The sequence below is a fragment of the Eleutherodactylus coqui genome, chromosome 3, assembly GCF_035609145.1.
Source record: "Eleutherodactylus coqui strain aEleCoq1 chromosome 3, aEleCoq1.hap1, whole genome shotgun sequence".
In the NCBI taxonomy this organism is placed as follows: domain Eukaryota; kingdom Metazoa; phylum Chordata; class Amphibia; order Anura; family Eleutherodactylidae; genus Eleutherodactylus; species Eleutherodactylus coqui.
The window spans coordinates 147,495,668-147,523,039 of NC_089839.1; the positions used below are offsets into that span (position 1 = coordinate 147,495,668).

General features: G+C 42.8%; 1 protein-coding gene across 2 annotated transcripts in view; it reads left to right on the plus strand.

Annotated features, from left to right (window-relative positions):
* The window catches only part of SFMBT1 (Scm like with four mbt domains 1), an 89,971-nt gene that overhangs the window by 44,381 nt on the left and 18,218 nt on the right, over window positions 1-27,372 (plus strand). For both annotated transcript variants that reach the window (XM_066596283.1, XM_066596285.1), the window contains exons 5-15: window positions 1,967-2,055; window positions 2,388-2,628; window positions 2,737-2,831; window positions 6,991-7,092; window positions 11,545-11,698; window positions 13,780-13,862; window positions 17,567-17,696; window positions 19,215-19,328; window positions 20,330-20,366; window positions 23,098-23,156; window positions 27,233-27,369. In XM_066596283.1, coding sequence (XP_066452380.1) covers window positions 1,967-2,055; window positions 2,388-2,628; window positions 2,737-2,831; window positions 6,991-7,092; window positions 11,545-11,698; window positions 13,780-13,862; window positions 17,567-17,696; window positions 19,215-19,328; window positions 20,330-20,366; window positions 23,098-23,156; window positions 27,233-27,369 — 1,241 coding nt within the window. The remainder of the gene's footprint in view (window positions 1-1,966; window positions 2,056-2,387; window positions 2,629-2,736; window positions 2,832-6,990; window positions 7,093-11,544; window positions 11,699-13,779; window positions 13,863-17,566; window positions 17,697-19,214; window positions 19,329-20,329; window positions 20,367-23,097; window positions 23,157-27,232; window positions 27,370-27,372) is intronic.

Here is a 27,372-nt window from a genome sequence, read left to right on the forward strand (position 1 = left end):
GGTTTCAACCAGTGATTTTTTTTTCCTAATGTACATGGCTATATCTTCAGTATTAAGCCTTCTGCAGACGGCCTGGTTTGATCCCGTTGTGAGAATTCTCGCAGCAGATTTCGAGATGTGCCCCTGCAGTGACCCAGCGCTCACCTACTCCCAGTGTCGCGCTCTTGATCGGCTGTCGCACAGCCGCGCCTGCGCAGAACAGAGCCGGCACGTCACCAGTCACGTTTCTGTGCTGTGGCTGTCTGCATAGGATTGCATTATGTAATGCAATCCTATCGCAGTGGGCACGGGCGGAAATTCTGCGGGAAATCCCACAGCGGAATTTCCGCCTGTGCGCGTTTTGGCCATACAGGGATCTGGATGCTGTTGAAGTTTCTATTTGTTTTGTATTTCCATTGCACTGACCGCTTTATGTTTGATACATTTTTATATATGTAGGAGTTGTTGAAATCATAATTTTATTAATGCAAGCTATTAAACTAGTTACTATATGGTTTTTAGGTTTTTCATGGAAATCTTTGCTGTGCTTGGATGTTTAATTCTAGCTTGTATGTTACATTGTGGAGAGGGTTGTGATGAATATTACTGGTGCAGCTTTTTTATTGTTAAAATATTGCAGCAGTAACATTTTCTGATAATACAAGCTGTACGCCAATTGTGACCAGTCCTAACGCTGCTCCTCTGTTCGCAGATAAAGGTCTTTCATTAAACATTTGTATACATCTTACACCCACAACAGTTATGTGCTTTTATGAAAAACTAAACTTGAATTTATTTAATACATTTGGAATCATGTTAATAAATCTGATTCTGTGTTCACGGTTGTGTTTGTGCACAAATACAGAGTAGTCCAAAAATATCAACTTGGAAATCATAAGTAAATTACAGAGTTTGATAACTTTTCAAAATCTATTAGACTAGAAAGACATTCCTTAATTAGAAATTGTGTCAATTACAGTATTACTAAGGCTATGCTCATACTGCCTTTTTATCATGTGCAATGGTAATACCCCCGGTGGTTGTGCCAAATATATCCATGGGCTGTCACTTGATGGATGCCAATAGCTATGGTTCTAAAGTCAAATGTTGACTGAAGAACATTCTTGGTAGGTGCTGTGCTTTGGCTCCAAAATAACCGGTTCTGGGCACCCCAATTTAAAAAAGACAGGCAAACTGGAGTAAGTTCAGAGAAGAGTTACCAAGATGGTGAACGGTCTGCAAATTATGTCCTATGAGGAACGGTTAATGGATCTAGGAATGTTTAGCTTGCAATAAAGAAGGCTGAGAGGAGACTTAATAGCTGTCTACAAATATCTGAAGGGCTGTCACCGTCCAGAGGGATCAGCTCTATTCTTGTTTGTACAAGAAAAGACTAGAAGCAATGAGATGAAACTGAAAGGGAGGAGACACAGATTAGATATTGGACAGTGAGGGTGAGGAATGTGTGGAACAGGTTACCACAGGAGGTGGTGAGTTCTCCTTCAATGGAAGTGTTCAAACAAAGGCTGTACAAATATCTGTCTGTGATGATTTAGTAAATCCTGCACTGAGCAGGGGGTTGGACCTGATGACCCTGGAGGTCCCTTCCAGCTCTACCATTCTATGATATCTCCAAGCTATGCTGTCAAGCTTTCCATTGACTTTAGTGGAGATTTCACACACTTTGAAAATGTCATGTCTCTATTATAAAGGGGGTCACAAACTGCCAATAATGCTATCTTCAAACCTAGCTCTATTACATTTTTAGAAGATGAAGTACATGGCAGGTCCAATATTATTTGAAACACACCTTAGTTTATCTGTTAGATTACATCTGCTTAAAAAGGCGGTGTTGTTTGCAAAGTGAGGTGCCCATAGAATCCAAACAGCTGACTATATATGAAGGATAGACAAGTATTTGTTTTAGCACAAATTATTATTATTTCCCTTGTTGAGAGGTTCTGAAGTGCCCTTTTTTCACCTTCAGTTCTAAAGGAAAAATTGCGGAACTGGGAAGAATTTCTTGCAGAGACTTTGAAAGGTGTTTGCAGTGCACCTACACATCTGCTAGAGGGCGTGAGTATACCCTTCACATGACTTAATATTGAATGGAACCATGATTATTTGCATATGGGTGTAGCTATTACTTTAACTAAATGTAGCTGTATCCTTAAAGGGGTTTGTCCAGGACTAGTTGAAAGGGTCTGTTTTTCTAGAATCAGCACCATGTCTCTGCATAGGCTGTGTCTCGTTTTGCCGTTCAGCTTCATTCACTTGAATACAGATGAGATTCAATACCTGTAGCTGACATGAAAGAACAGCAGACCCTTTACTCTTGTCCTGGACAAACCCCCATAATGGGGTCTATTTATTCATTGCAAATTGTAAATTTTTCTATTTTTATGCAGCCACATAGAGAAAAAGACCCATTAGATCTGTTTGGGCCTGGATGCAGACTGGAGCTTCAGCATTCACAGGGCTCCTTGTCTATGTGGCCGGTCCAAGTGCTAGACAACATTGGTGGAAGACTTCAGCTGCAGTATGAAGGAGCCCCTGACTGGCCGACCGTGCATTGCTTCTACCTTAACCCATCCTTGCATGAAATGGGGTGGGCTTGTCGGAATGGTTATGAGATAAAGCCCCCTCAAGGTAACTACAATTACAATTACTGTGTAGGACACAGGATGAGAAGTGTTTTGTTCTTATGACTGTCAGATCCCAGGAAATTCTGAGCAATAGAAGTATTTTTCAATGCAGAAATTGTTCACCTGAACACAGAGGAGAAATGGAAAGAAATACTGACAAAGTGCTTAGAAGACACTGAAAACTTTGTACCAGCCGAGTACTTTCAGGTTAGTAACAATGTTCTGCATGAGGAGAATCTATATTGTGTGGAATTATCTTAGAAAATTCTACTCGTTTGAAAACATTGGTACGGTCCAGAGGAAGGTAGACTCTGTGGATTTAACAAGGTTTGTCTTAGTTTCCAACGTGAAGTGATATATGTGTTTTTCATAGGAGCTTTAGATGTATTTTGGTATGTTGTACTATACAAGACCTCTGATGGGTCACCACATAGACAAAAAAAACCCCGAAATATTTGCATTAAAACAACCAATACAATCTATTTAGAGTGTAGTCACAGGGGGCAGTTTTTTTTTTTTGTTTTTTTTTTGCCAAACCTTTTTTATTTTAAACTTTTGCAAATATTTTTCATTACAATTCAAAACAAAAAAAAATTATCTTAATAAAATAGTACAGAAATAAAATACATCTTGGACAGATGCAATGACATATTAAACATATTGATCTCTTGTACTATTTTCTTGTTATAGTTTACTCGGCTCTTTCAATCCTCCCATTATCTTTGTATAAATCTGTGTGTTTCAAAATAGGCAACAAAAAAAAAAAAAATAATAAAATGTATGTGGGCAGTCTAAATGTACAAGTTCTATCCAAGATGGACAGAACTTGTACAGTAAAGGAACTCATTCATTTGAATGGGTAACACATTTTTTTTTTTTTCTTTCACTTGAACGGTAGTCCAAATTTGAAACATTGCTGCTTGTCTCATTTTTGTGCGATTCTTGTTCAAGGATCACCCATTATTTTCTTTGGGAGTGTTAGATAACTCGGATCACACTCCCATGTCATGCGAGTGTGAACTGTTTTTAGCGCATGATACTATGGGAACCACATGAAAAAAAGAACCACGTAGGGCAAATCAGCGAAAAACTGATGTAAAATGCATGCAAACTGTGCATAAAAATTACAAAACCGCTTAGCAAACGCATGAAAAATGGTCAGGTTTTTCACTGACCAAAACTGCACTTGTCCCGTGTCGATACAGCCTTCGGCCGCTTTCACCCAGCCAAGAAAATTGCGTGAGAATTTATATGTTGTGAGACTCACAAATCTCACATGAATATATACTCCATCCTTTTGAATGAAGTCATATACATAAGCGATGCAGTGTGGTGGTTGGGGGGGGGGACGCATGTCCAATCTTTTTGTGTTCCTCGGAATACGTCGCCTATTTTCAATGGGCAGTAAAATACATTGCACGGCGTGTGATTGTGAGGTTTTCCATTGAAAACAATGGGAAACACTTGTCGATCCTCCGATGCGCCTAAAAGACGCGCTGGAGGATCGCCACTTTACTGAAGTGATGGGAGGAATTTTTGTCAAAACCGCCTCCCATATGCAGGTAAATCGCACTTTTTGTGAGTGCGATATCGGGCCGAGTTTCACGGCCCAATATCATGCTTGCACATGTGTATGTAGCCTTACTCAACCGTCATCTTTCCATCTCTGGAAAGTAACCATTTTCTTGCTCCTTTTTTTTGGTGCTGTCAGTGTTAGGCTACCTGCACAAGGGTGTGATCTCGGGCCGATAAGCTCAACCCGGTATTGCTTTTGCCAACCTGCGGGTTTTTCGACGATGCAAGGTATATTTCTGTTAAAATGCCTCCCATCACTTCAGTAAAGTAGCGATCCTTGGCAACTGTTTCCCATTGTACACATTGCACTTGCGTACACATCACACACTGTCTGTGTTTTCCCGTCCTATTGAAGACCCTGGGTTACACGTTCCAAGGGATGCTATTATATAGGACATGCTGCAATTTTATGCAATATACTTTTGTCACTCATGCATCTTAAAAGAAAATCTGCCACTAAATTCAGCATGAGCCCAGTACTGGTATTTACAATGCATCCATGCATGTCTAATTCTGAAAGGCTCCATTGCTTCACAACATACTATGGAGATTCATTCCAAAAGGAGTTTTGAGTCATGGGGCGGGGCCACACAAGCTACTCCCAGCCCAGATAATCTAGAGCAGCGGTTCCCAAACTGTGCTCCACGGAGCCCTTAGGGTCCGGGGATCTGACCGAAGGTCCATGGTGGCAAACCTATGGCACGCGTGCTGATGGCTGCTCACCTCTCTAGTGATTACCAGCGGGGTGCCGCAGCTCCCTGCCGGTAATCATGCAGCGACGCTGATCCCGGTGCACACTATGATGTCAGTGTGCACCCGGGATCCTCCTTCCCTGAGTCCTCTCCTCCTTGGTTCCACAGGAGAGAACAAGGGATGAAATGGTCCAGGCACACACTACCATTAGTGTGCACCAGGCATTAGCACCGAGCAGAGGAGGAGCGGACGCTAACTACAAAGAGAAGGTAAGTATATGGGTTGGGGGGGGGCTATTACTGGGGATACTGTGGGGTTAATATTGCTATAGGGGGTTAATACTGCTGAGGGGGGATTTATATTGCTACTGTGGCTATTGTGGGCTTAATATTACTGAGGGCGTTAATATTACCTGAGTTACTGTGAGGTTATTATTACTAGGGCCACTGTGGGGTGGGGGGTGGGGGGCGGGGGCCTTATTACTACTGGAGCTATCATTGGAGTCACCATTGCTACTGGGGCCACTGCGGGGGGCGTTATTACTAATTGGGCTAGTATAGGGGTCACTGTTACTACTGGTGCCACCAATTTGGGGGTCACTATTACTACACAGGGCAAATTTGCTACAGAATTCACAGTAGCTGTAGCAGCAAAGGGGATGACCTTTTGGAAAATCTCATCCACACGCTGTGGAAAAAATCTGCACAGGACCCATGCGGATACTGACATGTGCTGTGGGATTTAATCCCGCAGTGTGTTAATTTTAAATATCATGTATATCAATAGCCCATCTAGTGCTCCAGCGTTACTCCCTGTATTATTTTTTAATGGTTCTGTCCTTTTTATAACGGCAGAAGTAAAAAAAAAAAAATTTGTGGTAAGCCACACCTTAATCCCTCCCTTGACCACAACAAATGCCCTGTTCTGGGGCTCAACGAGAAACTTTTCCTTCAAAAAGGGCTCCATGGCTGAAAGTTTGGGAACCACTGATCTAGAGCAAAACCTCTCTATATAAACAAATGGAAAAAAATATCACTTTTAGATGATGTGGGATGGGAGTGGCTTGTGTGGCCCCGCCCCATGACTCAGAACTTCTTTTGGAATAAATCTTCATAGTATGTTGTGAAGCAACGCAGCCTTTCAAAATAAGATCTAAAAGGGTGCATTGTACGTACCTGCTTTGGGTTCATGCTGACTTTGCTTTTGGCTTCATGAACTTGGGGATAGGTAGGTTCCCTTTAAGCTGTGTCACTAAGCAAAAGGCTAAATGTTAACAATTAACCCCCCCCCCCCTTTTTTTTTTCTTTCACTGAGTGTTTTTTTTTAACAATTATTTATTTTCTGTTTTATTAGGGGTAAAAAGCAGATTTATAGTTTTATTTTTAAAATTTGTATATTTGCACTAAAATAAATGGGTTCCTCACTCTTGTTTTGGGTATTTGTGATATATAACTTTGAGTCTCAGGAGTGCAGGGCGCATATGGTGACTGCTTTGGTTGGTGTCACTGATTGATGTTTTTTGATTACAGGATAAAATATATATATATATTTTTTTCTTATATTTTTTAATGTCCCTTCAGACCTCCTGGGGGTTATCCACATTTTGTTTTTTCTAATTTCAGGCTTTTTTTCCCCTGTGACTGGGGGTTTTGTGGATGCCCCAGTTACAGTGGAAAACATCCCCCTGTAGTGACAGTCACTGATAAAGCTGATCTGGCAATGCAGCTCTGCCTTGACAGGGGGGCACCCAGTGGTCACATGGTCACCGGGTCAAATAGCAAAAGTGGCACTTCCACTTTCTGTATTCACTACATAGTGCTCAATGAGTGCTATGTAGCCTGCAAAAGAGAAGGCAGATGCCTTCTGCCTTCTCCTCCGGGTCCTCTGCTGTGACTAACAGCTGAGGATCCAACCTGCTCCTATTACATTGCAGAAGCTTTAAGCCTGCGCTGTATTTTTTAGTATCAGTGGGATTAAAGCCTTGGACCAAATTAACGGTGCTTGGTCTTTAAAGGGTTAAAGAAAAACTCCAGTGCAAACTTACTGAGATATTAAATAGATATTTTCAGAAAATATGTTTATTGATTTTGTTTTCTAGGAACAGATGCAGGTTCCCAATCATACATTCACACCTGGCATGAAAATAGAGGCAATAAACCCCAGAGATCCATCATGCATTGTTCCAGCAACAGTGGCTGAGGTAATAATCATACAGAATACTTCTAGGCCGGGTTGGTTTCATTTTCTTACCATTTATTAAAAAGTTCTTCCTTTCTACACATGTAGTCTAACGGGCAGAGCACATAGACTTCAGCCTCTGTTATATAGTCTGGGGTTTCTTACACACCCTATAGCAGTGGTGGCGAACCTATGGCACGCGTGCCAGAGGCGGCACGCAGAGCCCTCCCTGCTGGCACGCGTCACCATCGGCCGCTCATCACTTACTGAATACCGGCAGAAAGGACCAATGGCCCTGGCAGGTGAGACATGTCCTCGGCGTACTCCCTCACCTTTCCCTGACGGTCTTCCCTCTTTGCCTTGTCAGTGTCCATGGCGCGCTCCCTTCTTCACTGCATAGCAGCCCAGCATCTTCCCTGCCTGCTCCGCGGCAGGGACTGGTCCCCCGCTGTTAGTCCTGGCGGGCCGGCGCGCTCCCTTCTTCACTGCAGCCGGCATATTCCATGCCTGCTGCGCCACTGTCAGTGTGCACCAGCGGGACTCGTCCCCCGCTGTCAGTGTCCTCTTGGGCCGGCGCGCGGGGGAAACAACAGCGGCGGCATGCAGGCTAACAGCGGGAAGGACAGTGGCCGCGGGGGCACATGGCCATACACAGCCGGCATTGAGTGGGACAGCGGGGAGTACAGTGACAGCGGCCACAGGGGTAAGGTGGGCCTGGGAGCGCACTATCATGAGTGTGATGCGCTGGGAGCACAGTGTCAGCAGCGGGGGTGGCTGGGAGCGCTGTGTCATGAGTGTGGGGGCACTGGCGTAACCCTGGAGGCCAGGCAAAAAGCTTGGCACACACTGCTGCGAGAACCTGCTTGCAAGTAGCCAATCAGAAGCTAGGGGTGTAACAAAAGCATTCCTGCATGGAAACCCTGTCATACCCCTAGCTTCGGGTGGTGACAAGATACGCCAGTACCGAAGGCGTCCGGCAGCACAAATGATGTCACAGTGTGTACCTGGGATCAGCGCTAGCAGCAGCGGCGAGTAGAGGAGGATGGTACGTATATGGGTCTCGGTGGGGAAGGGGCGCTATTACTACTGCAGGCCGCCGTGGGGTGTCCCTATTACCGCCGGGGCCACCGTGGGGTGTCCCTATCACCGCCGGGGCCACCGTGGGGTGTCCCTATCACCGCCAGGCCCGCCGTGGGGTGTCCCTGGGGTCTCCCTATTACCGCTGGGGGGTGTCCCTATTACCGCCGAGGCCGCCTTGTGGTGTCCCTATCACCGCCGGGGCCGCCGTGGGGTGTCCTTGGGGTCTCCCTATTACCGCTGGGGGGTGTCCCTATTACTGCCGGGGCCACTGTGGGGTGTCCCTTTTACCACCGGGGCCGCCATGGGGTGTCCCTGGGGTCGCTGTGGGGTGTCCCTATTACCACTCGGGGGTGTCCCTATTACCGCCGGGGCCGCCGTGGGGTGTCCCTATTACCACTCGGGGGTGTCCCTATTACCGCCGGGGCCGCCGTGGGGTGTCCCTATTACCGCCGGGGCCGCCTTGGGGTGTTCCTTTTACCGCTGGGGTATGTTTACACATGGCAGGAATTACCGTGGAAAATTCCGCAGTATTTCCGCATCTAAAAAGCAGTCACAATCTGCACCCGGTCTATTTTGAAGCGGCCGTGTGCTTTTTATAACGACGGGGGTAAAATCATACGTCGTGATAAGCCCCGCCCCCTGACGTGTTGGCACTTTGCGATAAATAAGTGGGTTTTGGGTTGCAGTTTGGGCACTCCGTCTCTAAAAGGTTCGCCATCACTGCCCTATAGGGATGCTCATCCAGGCAATAGAAATTCTGAGTGTTACTTATGTAGATTCTCTGCCTGGGGGAACTTTGCAAACAATAATACAGTATAGAAGAAGGGTAAACTGGATGATATCCTCCTTGTAGGGTTCCCCTTTAGGAAGAAGACTATCACAGGCAAAATAAAATCCAGTACATAAACATCACTAAGGACGGTTAGAAGTACAAGGCACACAGGCTTTTTTTTTTGTTACAAATTGTTTTAAAGTATCTGTTTCAACACACAAGGTGCTGCAATTTTGCTATGTTGCAAACAAGAAGTAACATTACCTCCAGCACTGTCAGGTTGGTCTGTATGAACTGATCTCAGGACTGCACCACCAGGCCACGTCTCCGTCTGCAGAGCAGCCAGTTTCTCTGAAGTTGTTACAACAGTCTGCCACAAGGATTCTCTCTATTCTTATTCAGGACCTGTTTACCCCCTTCCCTATGTTTGAGCACGGCTCAATCCCAACACTGCTTCACAAACCAAGCTGTTTATCCCCTTAACTCCAGTGATCTCCCAAAGCCGTTTTGCACATCAACCACCACTGATACAGCAGCACACTTCTCAAATAGTTCTTTCCTATCAGCTCCTGCTCCACTAATGGTCACGTGTCCGTTCATCTACTGCATGATATGTCCTTAACACCTAAAGGCCACAGCCTATTTTGGCCATAAGGACACCACAATTTTGGACATGGTCATATGAGCTGTAGTTTTTATTGGTTTAATTTTTGGGTGCATGTAAAACTTTTTTTTTAATTTTTTTTTTTTAATTTTTTTTTTTTTTTTTTTTTTTTAGAGCAGGGAGAGAAAACACATCAATTTTGCCATTGTTTTCTTTTAAGCATTAATCATGCAGCATAAATAACATGATACTTTTTTTTTTCTTCTGCAGGTCAATATGATTACGACAATATCAAAATTATTAATTTAAAGGTTTCTTCACTAGCAAAATCAAAAAAAAACTTTTTTAGGGGGAGAATTTTTTCTTTCCTGTATTCAAAGTCCCATTACTTTATTTTTCCATGGCAGGGCTATGTAAGGGCTTGTTTTTTGCATGATGAGCTGTAGTTTTTATTGGTAGCTTTTTAAGGTACATACAGCTTTTTTAAGTCACTTTCAATGCTTTTTTTTTTTTTTCTTTTTAAATTTTTTTTAACACTTCTTTTGCTGTGTGAGATTAATAGTGTTCAATTTATTGTACAGGACGTTACAGATATGATTATACCAAATATGTGGGATTAAATTTTTTTTTACATATTTACAAATGTAGGAAAGTGCTCAAAAGAGGGTGTATTTACTTATTTATTTTTTTATGTCCATAACAGATATGAAAAATAGTGTTACAGGACCTTTGAGTGCAGCAATGCAAAAAAATGATATGTTTTTATTGTGCAGAAGTAGAAAAACCTAAAAAAAAATGTTTGTGTTGTCATCGTAGTGGCATTAAAAAAAAAATTCTCATTTAGGCCACGGGCAAAATATGATTTAAGATCCGCAGCGGATCTCCCGCATGCGGATCCGCATCCCATAGGGATGCATTGACCACCCGCGGGTAGATAAATACCCGCGGGTGGTCAATAAAAGGGATTTTAAAAAAAAATGGAGCATGAAAAAATCTGGACCATGCTCCATTTTCATGCGGGTCTCCCGCGGGGACGGCTCCCGCGGGCTTCTATTGAAGCCTATGGAAGCCGTCCGGAACCGCGGGAGACCTAAAATAGGAATTTAAAAGTATTTACCCATCCGGAGCGGACCGGGAAGGTCTTCTCTTCCTCACGGCCGGATCTTTCTTGCTTCGGCTCGAAAAAGAAGATCTGGCCGTGAGGAACAGCAGACCTTCCCCGCCCGCTACGGATAGGTAAATTCTTTTAAATTCTTATTTTCAGCCCTCATGTCCGCGGGGCAGGAGGGACCCGCTGCGGATTCTACATGTAGAATCCGTAGCGGGCCTGATTTTCCCCGTGGACATGAGGCCTTATGCTGCATGATTAACTCTAGAAAAAAGAAACGCAAAAAGCATTGGCAAAATTAAGGTGTTTATTTTCTCCCTCCCCTCCAAAAAAAAATGTAATGGTACCAATTAAAACTACAGCTCATCTTGTAAAAAAACAAGTCCTCATATGGTCATGCCAATTGAAAATAGAAAAATTATGGCTTTTGAAAGGCGAAGATGAAAATCCCCAAAAATTGTTGTACACTTAGGCTGCCTGCAGACGGGCGGAAACGCAATCCTAGGCAGACGGCCGAGGTGAGTACGCGCTGCTCTCTGTAGGCGCTCGGGTTGGGTCCCGCGGCGAGAATCCTGCAGGCGGCCTTAAGCTCAAATTAGACCGTGGCGTTAATGGTACATGTAGACTTTCCCAGGAGCAGACGTGTCATATGACACCTGTGCTGATCCATTAATCCGCTGCTGTTTTTTAGGAGCTAAATAGTAGTACCCACTCCTGTCAATTAGATGACGTGTAGGAGACCATACTCCTTCCCATCCAGCATTGTATGAGGTCTGTGGTTAGCAATGATCTGTCATCCAAGTTGGAAGACTATGGGCTCATATACACTTTTTGCAAAAGTTCCCTTGTTGTCACTGTTCGCCCTTGCTTGCTTCTTGCTGTTTTTAATTGAAGACCTTCTGTCTGCCAGGTTTTCAATGACCAATATTTCCTGGTTGAACTTGATGATCTAAGGCCTGAGGACTCCAGGAATCTTCAGTCTATGGTCTGCTACAGGAATAGTCCACAAATTCTCCCTGCTCGTTGGAGCCTGAAGATGGGCCTGTCTGTCCGGTCCCCTCCTGGTATGTCCACACAAAGTACTAAAGGATACTTTTTCGACACTGGTTTGGCTTATGATGGGTATGGTACAGTATAGGGTTGGATACTTTATCTTGCTATCCAACTGTATCCTTCTTGCCTACTTAAAAAAGTGGTGTGGAAGGAGTTTTGAATGCACATATATGTAGTTTGCTGAAATGTATTTAGGTAGTTTATGTGAATTTGTCTCTTTAGGGACTGTTGACATGTTGTGAGTTTGCTATAAAATATTAATTCAAATTTGCTACAGGATGTCCGCAGAGAACACCGCAGCGGCAGATCCACACTTTTGTGGTGCACATTTGCTTGGGAGTTGCCACTGTGGATCGAAACAAAAATTATAACTTTTTTGAATCCTCTTCCCTCTTCCATGAAAAGTCTTGCTTGCTCCTCTGCTGGTTTCCTGATATCCAGAGATCATGTGATTTTCATGTGTCTGTACCATAAGTCCTCACTGGTGGCCAGGATGCAGAGACCTTTGTGGAGCAAGAATGGCACATTAGGGGGTAGGGAGAAGATTCAGAAGGTAAATATATATATTTTTTCCTTTTTAGTGTTAAAAAATTGACCTACTTGTGGATTTTGCAATGGATCCATGGGTAGTCTGCAAAAATGAGGATTTGTTGGGAATTTTGACTTCCCCATTGAACTTAATAGGGAAAATCTGCAACCAATCTGCACCATAAATTGAAGTCCTCTGAATTCAGAAACCATGTTAAGGCTGATTTAGATACTATTCTCGCTCAAAAATTGCTCAAAGTCGTCTTTTGAGATAGAATCGTTAGGTCTAACTGCATTGACATCATGCAGTTTTCGATAACAAGTCGCTGATCGTTCTCTTTCAGCATGCTGAAAGAGAACAATCAACCTTATCAGGAGTTTACAGCGGTATACAGCTGATACTATTATTTCAGCTGGTATCCTGCTCCATGAACACAGCTGTGGTATTAAGAACACAGTGGTCCAGCTGTGTTCTGCATACCTCACTCGGAGCGCTCAGCTGTATAACAGCTGAGCGCTCCAAGAAGAGAACATCTGGATGCAGAAGACAAGTGGCCCCTGCTTGTCTTCTGCATACTCCGCTCAGAGCACTCAGCTGTATAACAGATGTGCGCTCCGTGAACACAGCAGGAGTATACAGAAGACAGTGCTCCAGCTGTCTTCTGTATACCCCGCTCGGAGCGCTAAGTGATCGCTCTAAACTGTCAATCAAACTGCCATTGAACGATCACCTTGCCCTGTAAATGCACACAATTATTATCGCTCAAATGTCTAAATGTCTTTTGTGTGAGAATCGTTGTGTCTAAACCAGGCATTAATATTATCCGCAGATATTTTTATGTTGAATGTTGTTTGTTTTTTTTTGTAATTCAACATTGCATTCTATATTTTTAGAAAAATTCTAAAATCCTGCAGTTTTCACACAAAGCTTAATAATGGAGTGACACTGTTTTTTGAGAACCTTTCAGGAGTCATCTCATGATCACAGGGAGGATTATAATGAAAGGTCACACCTATATATAAACCACCTAAGATCCATCATTCACAATGGATGATGGTCGCAGCTCACCTCCTTCCCCTCCCTGCACAATGACCTCTGTACGAGTCAGAGCATATCTAAAACAATCTCCCATAAAAGTCAATGGGTCAACTCTTGTCCATTGTGTTTGTGGTTCATGATTTCTGCTTTAAAGCCCATTTCTAAAAGCTGTATTGTAAAAAAGCAGAAAAGGCAAGATAGCTGCCATGGTCATGTACAGACAATAGAATAAAAAAACTACAACAAAATAAAAATGGAAACCTTGGTTTGTTTGTAAAAAAAATATATATATATATATTTATAAATACTTTTTACACATTATTTATAAATAAGGGAGATGGAACAATTTCTAAATACACAAATAGATATACTATGGGAGTGTGTGTGATACATTCTATATGTTTTCTGCTTTTACTGAGACCTAATAATGTCCTGGCCTTTTTGCACATAGCATTCTTACATTGCTGCCTTTTCCATCTGGTACATCCAGGTAACACGTCTCACCTTGTCATTCTTTTCCTTCAGGTTATTCAGAAGAAGCCTTTGACTGGGATAAATATCTAACTCATTGCAATGCTCGCTCGGCTCCTGACAGTTGCTTCCCTGAGGTGAGCTTTTCACTGTTGAAACCTAACAGGTTTCTAGACTTTCCTGCATGTTAAGCTAGACGTATGCAGCGCAGTCTTTTTTTTTTTTTTTCCTTTTTTTTTTTAGTTACAGGACAAAGGAAAGCAAAACTCAATTGCTTTCAGTGAAGGCATGGTCCTAAATAAAAATACTGATCACGCCTTCTGTCTGTATCTGCTGGGAGAATTGAAAATCTTTTAATTTGAATAATCAAAATGTTACATTTTAGGCAGATGAATACATATAATCCCTGTAAAAATAAATACATTTTTATGTAACTACATATGCAGATATTTAGGAACTGGAGATTTTTCCAAAGTGAATAGTAATGGGGCAGATACTTTACTGGATTGTGATCTCATTGAAGAATATTACAGTTAGCCAAATAGTGGCGGCTGGCAAGGAACAATAGAATTAATCAGTATGCAACACTGTAACATCTAAGATGTTTTCTGGTATATTGCTTGAAGTCTACCGGCTGATGAAAACCCGTCCTGTAGTGTCACCTAGTGGACAAATGTAGATAGAATCTGGTAAACTGTTAACTTTATTCTGCCTGGTTCACACAGAGTTGGTTGTAAATATCTTATGTTTAATTCCTTCGCTTCAGAATTAAGACTCTTGGGGTATCCGTGTCCTGTAGCCAAAATAACTTCCACGTATGTGATAAATATTCATTGTACTTTGCAGTTAAATGTAATCCTTTTATCTTTGCTATTCCCGCAGTGATTGGTTAAGTAATGATTAGTGAAGCCCCACATCCAAGCACTGTATACTCATACCTGCATCAGTGTTGATAATATAATCGCGTGGATGGATCTAGGCATATTGCCTGCAGTTACCAGCAAATCTTACAGATGTTCTCTAATGAAGAAGTAAATCTGTAAAATTGCAGATTTTTGATTAGAAATATTTCTTGTCTGTATCTAATAAGGTTTCTGAGGTTTGTAGCTAATTTTGAACTCTGCACCCATTTAGGCACATTAACCCCTTTGTGGCTGTAATACACCTCTTCTTCTTCTTTTTTTTTTACTGACCACTAATGGGCTTTAAACCTGCACATATATTTTTTTATGGTGGTGGCTTGACTGACTGACAGCCAGGCTCTTGCTCTAACAGCTAGCAGCAGAGAAACCTCAGATCCAAGCATTGTAACGCCTTACCTGCCACAATCAATAGCAACTGCAGCATGTAAGCTCATGACAGGGGGAAGGGTCTCCCCATCAGCACCCCGCAATGTGGTTGCAAGGTTACCGATGTGTTCTCATAGTAGCCAGAAGCTTGACAAAGGCCTCCATGTTTGCTATGTAACTCAGCCTATTAGAGCCCGCCTCCCGCAGAGTAAAAGGCTGCTGTGATGGGCTTGAAAGAATGCACTATATATGTAAGGCAGTGTACTATCTTAACGATCGAATGATCACATCTTCGAGTTCCCTTCAGGGCCTAAAAATAGTGTTTTTGAAAAAAAAAATCAGTTTAATTTGAAAGAATTTTTTTTCCCCATAAAAATCTGTTTTAAATGGATAAAATACAAAAAGCTTTTCCAAAAAGGAAACTGCATAATAGGTATTAACACGTTCATATCAACCAGACGATGAATATCTTTTATCTCACGTGATGAATGTGGTAAAATTCCAGAATTGCTCTTTTCTTTTTGTTCACCTTCCAAAAACTTAATAAAAAAATCATGTGTACATCAAAAAACAGCAAAATGGGACAACAAAATAACTAAAGGGCCTTTTACATAAACTATTATAATTGCTCAAAATTTGTTTAGACGGCTGAAAATGAGCGTTAATTGTTGCATGTAAACGCAGGCATTGTGCAATTTTCCTTTGAACGATGGATTTCAGTCCGCACAAAATCCATTGTTCAAGCCACTAAAAGACTGAGCAAATTCATTCCATTTGAATGAATTTCGCTCATCTTTCAAAAGACTGCATGATAAACTGTGTACTGTGCAGGGAGGAGAACAATGGAATCTGCCTGCAGATCTTTGCTCAGCTGTTTAACACACACCCAGCTGACCAAACAACTCCTGGAGAAAAAAGGTGAATAAAGATCCTTTTACATGCAAATGACGATGATTAAAGCGATTAACACTTTATGCAAATGCATTGCTAAATCTTTCGTCAGTTTTCATATAAGGACCTTAAGTTAAGGCTGCTGCTAAGCGGAGAGGCAAAAATTAAAAGGCTTAGCACATCATTATGGCCCAGACAGCTTTGACGCTAAGGCGTTATACACTCATTGGCAAAAAAAATGAATTAAGCAACTAGAAGGAGTTGTCAGAATTAAATTAATTTTTCTCTGTGATTGTGACGTTGATATAAGTGATTACAATATCAAAGCAAAAGCAGAATTTATTGTTGAAAACTGACCCCTTGAAGGGAGACTCTAGTATCCTGTTATATTGCATCTAGCTTGGACACACGATGTGCTATGGGAGAGCATGGAGGCTCTAGTACCCTGCTGTACCGCTTCTAGCTTGGATGCAAGATGTGAAACAGGTGGGCATAGAGGCTCTAGTGCCCTGTTGTACCACCTCTAGCTTGGATACAAGATGTGATATGGCGGGCGTGGAGGCATACAGTTTCTGTATAGTATCCTGCGGCATATCTGTCCACATTTGCTGTGACTGAGTTTCTAGAGCATTCAAACTCATAAGCTGTCCAAGTTGGTGTCCCAGATGGTCCCATACATGTCCAATGCCTCTTGAAAGGCCTGCAATGAAACACAACACTTGTGGCTACGGGATGTCCTGAGCATATCGTTGAGCTGTCATTGTTCCTTGTACCACTACTAGGGGTGACCGACTGTTGTATGTGATGGCCCACCAGACCATCACACCAGCAGTGGGGCAGTGTAACGCTCATCGGCAGAGGCAGGACTGAGGCACTCACCCTTGGGTCTCCAGACACACACACTGCCATCGTCTGGGCCCAAACTAAACCTGGATTAATCACTGAAACCAACCTATTTCCACTCCGTAGCAGTCCAGCTTAGTTAAATTCATGACACCACTGCAAATAGAGGGGACTGGGGGTATGAAGTACATGTAATGGGTGCCATGAGACCAAATGTCTTTCAGCCAAGCACCTGGACTTGGCTCCAACAGACTCGGGGGGGCCTGTAGTGATGGTGCCACCTGTCTGTGGATGGCGGACAACAAAACAGTTGGAGCTGCTTGTGCTTGTTTGATGATCAGACGATCCTCTCTACTGGTGGTCTGTTGAGGGTATCCTGAGCCTGGTCACCTTGTGTGCCTTCACGCATGCACTAGTCCTAACACCACCTAATGGTCTGGTCAGAACAGCCCAGGTGGCAGGCAATTCGTCGATACAACCATCCAGCGTTTTGAATACCATTAATGCGCCCCCTCTCGAACTGTTAACTGGGCGAAAGTAGAGGCATGTCTAATGGTCAACAAGCCCTACATAAGCAGAAAAAGAATTCCCACTATACATAAGTAGTCTGAGAGCCTTTTACCTTCTAATCACGCCACAACTCTTATTTGCATATCTGCCTTAGATGTAACTGCATGCCAAGTTTTGCAGCAAACAGGGACAACTTCTATGTGCTCAGGGTTTTTTTTTTTTTATATGACCAAGAATGTACAAAAATATTGATGTGATAGATTTCTTGACTAATTTCACATTTTGACTAACGTGGTTTTCTTCTCTAGGAGGTTCAGAATGAACTTGTTCTTCAGGAACGTATGAAACTCGAGGCCGTCAATCCCTTCCAGCCACAGGATATCTACATCGCCACCGTAACAAAGGTCACCAGCCCTTACGTCTGGCTCCAGTTGGAAGGTATTGGTCCTCAAATTTGAACCTTTAATTACGTTTTAGCACTTTTTAGGATTATTCTATATATTGGTGTTTGCAGTTGTTAAGTAAAAACAAAAAAACTTGGTACCATGTTAGCCAGTAGAGCAAAATGTGATTGTTCTCAATAAGAGAAACGACGTAATCTTGTAGATATATCTTTTAATAACTAACAAAGATACATGATGATATAGCAAGCTTTTGGATCCTCTCAGAATCCTTTCTCAGGCATAATGAAACAGATCTGATGAAGGATCGATAGAAGACCCAAAAGCTTGCAATAACATCAAGTGTTTTTGTTAGCCAATAAAAGGTATCCCATCTACAAGATTACTTGGTTTTTCTTACTGAGAGCAATCGCAAGTAATTAAAACGGACATGTCAGGAGCTCAGACAAGTCATTTTTAGTTCACGTTATCACATTAATTCATCTATTCCAAAATTATGCTTACTTAAAGGGATATTCTGGGCACAGACTAACATTTTAAAATCTCATGTACATCACAAAGTAATTCTGTAATATGTTCACTGTACCTGGCCTAGCTATCTTCTTTATTTTCTATCTGTCTACACCAAAAGAGTATCTCCACTTCCTCTGAATCTAGTCTAGATTTGCTACTTCCTCCCCTGTGCATAGCTTCTAATATCCTGTGAGCAGTGCATGATGGGAGGACAGGAGTGGAAGTATTGCACGGAGTTGTGCATGTACAGTTCAGAGTGCTGGAAGCTCCTGTCTGTCAGCTTCAGCAGCTCTCTCTGGTTCTCTGAGTGAGAGGGAAGTTGGTGCCAGTAAGTTGTAGAAGCAGTGGGCGGAGCTATAGTGCTGGCCAGTAAACAAGCTCTATGCATGCTGGGAGTAATAGGTAATGATCTGTTGCTGTGTTTACTGTGGAAGTGATGCGTGTAAACATAGCGGCAGATCGGCTGCTGCACGGACAAAGAAGAAGGTCCAGAGCGGCATATAAAAGGTACAGGTTGCCGCTACTTGGCTGTACGTCTTAGAGTTCAGCATTTTCAGAATTTCCATTCTGTGCCTGGAAAGCCCTTTTAGGGTAAGCTTACACATAGCGGAAATGCTGTGAAATGTCTGCAGCTGAAAATTCTGCAGCATTTCCACATCTAAAACAGAGTCAAAATCCGCCCATTGTTGCAGATCTTGACTTTAAAACGGCTGCATGTTCACAGCGGATTTTGAAGACACAGTGCTTCCCTCACCTGGCCTATAGTGAGCACAGAGCCGCTGGTCAGGTGATTAGAGATGAGTGAGCGTACTCACTAAGGCAACTTTCCGCTGTGTGTGTGTGTGTGTATGTATATATATATATATATTATATTATATTATATTTATATATATAATGTGTATATATGTGTGTGTGTGTGTGTGTATGTGTGTATATATATATATATATATATATATATATATATATATATATAATATTACAAATTATTGTATATGAAAAACAAATCTTTTACCATAGAATTTTTTATTTCATTATTTAATAGGCATGAAGACTCCTGTCCCAGAGTGCATTGTGCATTTGGGATCCATGGACATCTTTCCAATGGGTTGGTGTGAAACTAATGGTCACCCATTATGTACCCCACCTCCTATCAATGGTACAGTTTCACTTTATTCTAATTTTACTGCACGTTTGTAATCTCAGGCTTCTCTCCTGCAATGCCTTATTGCTTATTACAGCGATCATATGCAGTGGTAATACAGGACGCCTGTAGGTGGCGTCCTGTTACCATGTCAACCAGCCGGGCTTTCTGCGATTACATTGCGAGAGCCCAATGACGTAACAGAGGGAGCGTGCTCCCTCTGTGAAGCCTTGCCACGCCCTGATCTACATAGATCACGGCAGTGAAGGGGTTAACAGCAGGGGTCGCATCTCCGATGCACCCTCGCTGTTGCAGCGGGAGCCCAGCGGGAGCCCAGTGATGCACTATCCACATGACGTAATGGTACATCCAGTTGCAAAAAGTACTCCGCTGCCAAGATGTACCCTTACGTCCTGTGGAGGGAAGGAGTTAAATAATTTTCTGTAGTGTTGGGAAATATCTTTTATTTATTTGTTTTTTAGTTAAAGCGGATCTGTTGTCATATTATGCTGCCCTGTTTAAGGTCTAGTATGGGGATATTTGTGTTGCCCAATTGGCCCACATTGCGGCTCTTGCTAACAGTATAAGTCTGCAGTATTCATGATGGGAGCTCTCCGTCTATTCCAACCCTTCTCACGAGTGACTGACTGGCTGCTGTGTGTACAACCTCATGAATACAGCAGACACATAACTATTCTTTGTTAGTTTCCACTAATGAAGTGGCACGATATCTTTTAGTGCCATGTGTGCTTATAGTGCAGTGGATCTGTCCCCATATACTACTAACATTAAAGGGTACTCTCATCCTGGTAAGTTATGCCCTATCCCAGCAGTTGGAACCCCACTGATCAGCAAGTTATCACCTATACAGTGGCAATACTCCTTTAAGCTAGATCTAGCACAGTATGAAGGCTGATCTGCTTTATTTGTGTTTTTAGGAAGTGCTGGTGCTTGCACAATGGATTTGAAAATACCTGTATAGAGTTTGATTGTTTTTTTTTTTGTTTTTTTTATAGCAAAACCTCGAAAGAAGCCTGCCAGTCACTCTAAGCAGTAAGTAAAGGAATGCATATTTACAGAGATATACTAAAATAAATGCAGTTCTGGAGAAAAAAGGCACAAATTCATACATGACATTTACACGGTATCTGGTCACCATTCTTTTGCATGTTAGGGCGCTTTTAGGCGGAACAATTATTCAAAAAATCGGTCCAATGAGCGAAAGTCAATGACAATCGTACAGTTTAAACACCTATGGAGGCATAAAAATCATTGTTGGCTCATTCGCTTATCGTTTGGTTTAACCCATTTAGGACCAGCCACAGTAAATATACAGCGGCTGGTCCTGGGCTTAGAGCACCGCCGATAGTAAAAATACGGCGGTGCTCTAAGTCTCCAGCCTCTGCAATCAGTCAGAGGCAGGAACGGGTTATCAGCTGTTAGTGACAGCTGATAACCCGGAGCAGAAGGCAGGAGGGGTTTTTAACCTTTCCTGCCTTCTGCTTCCCCGATATACAGTGCTCAATGAGCACTGTATAGGGAAAGTGAAAGTAACATTTACTTTCACTACGGCAGCCTCGGGGGGTCATGTGACTTCCTGGGATTCCCTGCTACTGCAGAGCTGGAGGGTCAGACTTAGACCCTGGCAGCTCTGCAGGTGACTAATGTCACCACAGGGGTTGCTTTCCCCTATAACTAGGGCTCCTATGGAAGCCCTAGCTATAGTGGGAAAGTGTCAAATAAAGTTAAAAAAAAATGAATGTCCCCCAGAGGTCTTATATGACGTCATGGGGGACATAGATATTAAAAAAAAACACAATTACATACATAAGTAACATACAATTACAGAATAAAACAGCAATACATACAAAAGAAAGAGAATAACACAAAGCAGACTCCAACAAAAACCGTCGCCGTATGTGCCCTGTAAACCAAAACCATACAGACTATATATCAAAACGTCCGAAACAAATAGAGGAACCCATTCCCATACTTTATTTTAGTGTAAATATAAAAATAATTTTAAAAAAACTATAAATGTTAAAAAAATCATTTTTTAAGCATTTTACCCCCAGTAAAACTAAAAAACGGGTAAAAAAGTCAGTGAAAAAGATATAAAAAAAATAGTCCTATATGTCACGGGGAAAAAAACACAGCAAAAATAATTTTGGTAGCTAAAGGAAAAATAATGGAGCAGTAAAACCGCCACATGGGTAAAATCCCTAAAATGTGTCTGGTCCTTAAGGGGTTAATCTATAATCATTCAGTCCATCTCATTCGCTCATACAGGGACTGAACAATGCTTTTAAACGAGCCAACAATGCATTTGCCTGTCTAAACAGGCTGTATGAGTGCAAATAATTTAGTGGTGATGTCACTCGCTTGCTCAAATGAGAATCTGCTTGTCTAAAAGGACCCTTCGACCGGTCTTACACAAAGGGAATTGTTGCAGTTTCTGCAATTGCCATCCACATTGACGACATGCGGTAATACGCACACATTGACACACATTGACTTGCGCAGTTTCGCTCACACTTGCAGGTAGGAATTGCAGATTCTGCGAGCGGAAGAAAATTCATAGCATTATCTATTTTAGCGTGTATTCTGCGTGTATGAGGCCCATTGATCTCAATTGCATATGCACTGTGTTTTGAAAGCATCCATAAACACTGCGTATGGCTGCGGATTCATATGAAAGTTGTTAGGAGACCAGATAACAAATGGTATGAAGAAAGCAGGAATTTGTGGTCAGACAATGCAGGACGGAGTCTGGGGAGCAACACACCATCCAGACTGCTGTCTGCAACCTCCGCTTGTTCTTCTGGGTTCTTCATCTGGTTTTCACCACGACGGCACAAGAGAATGTCGCCTGGGCGATAGAAGGGTGTTTCCTGGGTTTAGGCAACTTTCTGATGTCATTCCCTGCTTATTTGCCTTCTTCGCGAGAATGATAAGCTGTCCATATGCTGTACATTTGCGCGGGAAACCGTGCACATACACTACCATATGTAATTCGTCCTGATGATCATACGCAGGCCATCCGCTACGGAGATCCGCTCGCGGAACCCAACCATGTTGTGAAAGCCCGACCTAAGTCTTGTGGATAACAGGTTTTGTTAGTTTGCATATGTGGCACGTGCACATCACATTTCAAGTATTTCCAACCTCTTCATTTTATCTCACTTGGCTTTTCTTTCCTCTTGAGCTTGGCCTCTGTTTACATCATCTGCGTCAGTTTCCACTAGAAGCAGAAAACGCAACACCATCCTGGATCCATCACTTGATGGACACTGGACATTGCATGGATGACATTGACTTATGGTGTCCGTTGGATTCCACCAAGCTGTCAGTCAATTTGACCAAAACCCACCTCTTAGCAGAGCCTCCGTCATGAATGTGAACATAACCTTACCGTAAGGAGAATAGATTTGGGGTAATGGATGAGGTTCAACTGCTTTGTCTCACCTACTCTGATTGTGGTCGGCACCAAATAAAACTGCAGCACATCAATATAGCAAAGCTTCATCTTAACTGATACACCAACCGGCATGGTGGGAAAACTTAGTCTGCCAACTTTCTGCAATGTTTGTTTCAGATGCTTAGAGAAGTCCATATAATGTAATTGCAGCTGTAGATGTTTCGAGAAGGAGTGTTTCACAAGACTGTAGCAGAAGCTCCACATAATCTGTGAACTATAAATGGGTAGTCACGCCATCTTTACCCTGCTCATCCCACCTTTACAATCTGCATGTATACAAACTGACATCCTTTCTGGTCGTTTCAGAGTTTTGCCTGCTAAGAATGGGCATGGAGTCAACGGGTCTGACACAAGCGGCAACATCAGTAAGTTATTTCTCTACAATTCAAAGGGCCTTTCCTAATCTCTTTCCAACAGTGATTACATAACATAGATTGGAAACCATTGTATTCACTGCATCTTCCTCTTCTACATTAGAATTCGCTGTAGTTTGATTTTTGACATTCTAAGAATAAAAATAAGGCCCAATTCATGCGGGCAGATTTGATTTGCGGAGCCCGCGGTGCCGGAGATCTGCAAATCAAGCCGCTCATGGGGATGCATGAGCGCCCGCAGAGCAACAAAAAGCATGCAGATATGATTTATTTATTTTCTTTCCGGCATGGGGATCACACATGCGGGAAGAAATCGCAGCATGCTCTATTTTCCTGCAGATTCCGGAGAAAAATAGAAGTCCATGGAAGTCAATGGAAGCTGTCCGGTATGCGGCACACCCGCAACTGTCACTGCGGACGTGTCATGCATATACGGGAAAGCAGGCGATTCAAAATTAAAAATAAGGCACTACACATGCGCCGAGTGCATCGGTCAGCGTGCCTGGACGCATTCGCCGTGCTGAAGAAATAAGATTCGTCCGTGACTGAGGAGACCTGCGCTGGATCCAGATTGGTAAGAACCTGTGTTTTTATGCTCGTGTCTGTGGGCACGGGATGATTCTGCTGCAAGATTCAGCAGCAGAATCCGTGCGTGCCCATGTGCATGAGACGTAGTAATCAGAATATTGACCTGTTATCTATAAAAACTGAAGCAGGTCCTATTTTTGTGCGATTTATGCTCAAGAATAAGACTTGCAATGTGTATGGTGTCTGGCACAACACACAGAAGGAGTGTTCCGGTGTTCATCCCCTTATCAATCACAGAACATATTTGCCCTATGTCACATTTGGGAAGGGGGAGAGGGGGCTTTTAACAGCCCTAGAAAGGAGTGAGATGATCACTTGCTCATATAATCATTCCTGTGGCGTTTAACCATGTAGATGCTGTTGTCATTGGCTATCCATAGCATCTAAGTGGTTTTACTGAAAAGCTAGCTTTTTTTTTTTCATTCCCTTTTAAACAATTAACAGGAATAAAGACATACTGAAAAAGTCACATATACCTCTAAATGGTACAGATAAAAAGGACAAAATATCTAACAAGAAAACAGCCCTCTGCAGTGCATTGCGCCCGGCCCGCCTCCTCCCCCTGCAGAGAGGAACAGAGTATATCGGCTGGGCGTGAAAACCCAGCTAATATACGGTCGTCTGAATAAGCCCTGAGGCAAATGAGTTATTTGTCAGATATATTTAAATTAGATATTAAAGTGGTTGTACCGCCGTAAAAGTATATATTTTTTTGTGCACAGTCCCCCTGCCGATCAAAGTGCATAAAATATACTTTAAAAGTTTTTTCAAAAGTTCTTGTCACTTACCTGCAGCAGCGTTTTCTGTACTTTGATAAATTTCTTTTCAAAGATGGCGCCGCGGGTCTTCTCCCATGGTGCACCGCGGGTCTTCTCCCATGGTGCACCGCGGGTCTTCTCCCATGGTGCACCACTCCGTCCGGCGCTGAAGACCCTCATCAGAGTGAGTGGACTGTCCTCGTGTGCAGGGGGGGGGGGGAGGATGGAAGAGCCAGGAGCAGGAACTGAGCTCCCGCCCCCTCTCTGCCTCCTCTCCACCCCCCTGCACTATTTTCAAAGAAGAGAGGTGGGATGGGGGCGGTGCTAATTCGCAACACTTAGCCCTGCCCCGTCCCGCCTCTCCTCATTGAAAATAGTGCAGGGGGGCGGAGAGGAGGCAGAGAGGGGGCGGGAGCTCAGTTCCTGCTCCTGGCTCTTCCATGCCCCCCCCCCCCTGCACACAAGAACATCGATTCAGAGGCTCGGCCATGAGCGAGAAGATTCCTTCTGCGCAGGTGCGACTGGAGAAGAAGCAAGAAGTGGATCGTTGGTCGATGCCAGGGCGACGGAGTCGTCAACACGGGGGGTTAAGTGAATAACTTCTGTATGGCACATGTTTTATGCACAATGTATATTACAAAGTGCATGAATATGGCCATACAGAAGTGTATGCATTGACTTCTGCTCACGGTACAACCCCTTTTAATTCAAAATGTACAATTTTAAAAAAAAAGTTTCCTAGTTTTTATCTAATTTTATTGTGACTGTTGGGGGTTAATATACTAGAAATCCTCTAAGGATTATTGGAAGAAAAAGACTACAGATATTATTGCACAGACCTAAAATAATATTGTATTTGTGTCTTGCAAATAACTGGCTCCACCTTAAAATACACATTCCTGGGATTTGTAGACTCAATATTTGATCTTCCATGACCTGCATACTGATAGGATTTTTTCCATTTTAGATTGATTTTTTATTTATTTATTTTTTACAATGGTCACTGTAGGGTACTTTACACGAGGCGATTCTCACCCAAATTCTCACTGGCAACACCAAATTTAGGCGATAATCATCCTGTGTACATGTGGCCCCCGACAGGGCACTAAGGAGAGGCTCAATATAGAAACTTGCCAGTAAATTACTGTTTACTGTGTTTAACCCCTTCCCGCTCCAGGGCGTAAGTTTACGTCCTGGGAGCGGGGTACTTCCCGCAACAGGGCGTAAACTTACATCATGGGGATAGCACGGGATCACATATGATCCCGCGCTATCCCGTAGCGGGAGCCGGCTGTCAGTCACAGCCGGCGTCCCGCTGCAACACCGGGGGGGGCATCGGAGATGCGCCCCCGGCTGTTAACATCTTCCCTGCCACGATCTAAGTAGATCGCGGCAGGGAAGGAGTTCACAGTGGGAGCGCGCTCCCCCTGTGTCTTCGGCCGGCTCTCGCGATGTTATCGCGAGAGCCCCGCCTGTCGCCATGGCAACAGGATGCCAGACACTGGCGTCCTGTGTTACCGGTGCCTGAGATCGCTGTATAAGCGATAAGGCATGGCAGGGCAGTAGCTCTGCCACGCCTTATCACAGCGATCATCAGGGCTGTGGTCAAAGTCCCCCAGAGGGACACAAATGTTGTGTTTAAAAAAATAAAAAAAAGTATTAAAAAAAAAAATGTTTAAAAAAACCCCTATTTTATGCTTTTTCTCAGATTAGCAAAAAAAAGGGAAAAGAAATTAAAACCCCACATATTTGGTATTGTTGCGTCCTTAATGACGCGTACAATAAGGTGCACATACTTTTGACTGTGCACGGAAAAAAGCGTAAAAAAAACGCTAAAAAAACTGAGGCAAAATGCAAATTTTTAGCATTTTGCCTCACTAAAAACGCAATAAAGGTGGTCAAAAAAGCCGTATGTACCCCAAAATGGTACCAATAAAAACTATAGCTCGTCTCGCAAAAAATAAGCCCTCATAGAGCTCCGTACATCAAAAAATAAAAAAGTTACAGGACTTTGAATGCAGCGATTTTAAAAAACAAAATTTCCAAAAAAAGGGTTTTTATTGCAGAAAAGTAGAAAACCTAAAAAAAATTTACATTTTGGTATCGTTTTAACCGTACCAGTTAAAAAGGATTGTCTTATTTATGCTGCATGATTACCGCTGCAAAAAAAAAATCTATGGCAGAATTGATGCGATTTCTCTCCATGCTATCATAAAAAAAAAAGTTTTACAATATAGTCAATGTACCCAAAAATTACGCCGATAAAAACTACACTTCGCCACGCAAAAAACAAGCCCTTATTTGGCTGCGTTGACAGAAAAATAAAAAAATTATGACTTTTGATAAATGGAGAAGAAAATCCGCCAAAAATCCTTGCGTCCTTAAGCCCAAAATAGGCCATGTCATTAAGGGGTTAAGCTACAAAAATCACATCTACACTGCTCACTCTTACTGTACAATGTACCACAACATTATTTTATGTGAGCAGTATCTGTAGTTCTCTATGTACAGTCTATAGAACACAGCACAGGCTCCTTCCATCAGTCCTGAGAGGATTGAGAATCGAATATATATACCCTGTGTCAGGGGAAAATTAGGGAAAATTACAGGATGCAAGTTATATAATGGCCAGAAATGGTCTCCATCCTTATGTACACAGATGGTAGCTTATTCTTAGGTACACCTTAAGCTCTGCTAACCGTGTTATTTGTTTCTCCATAGCATCTAATGGGAAATATCTCTGCCCCAAGATCTATTTCAACCATCGCTGCTTCTCAGGTCCTTATCTGAACAAAGGAAGGATAACAGAGCTACCCAAGTCCGTCGGTCCAGGAAACTGTGTTTTGGTCCTCAAAGAGGTA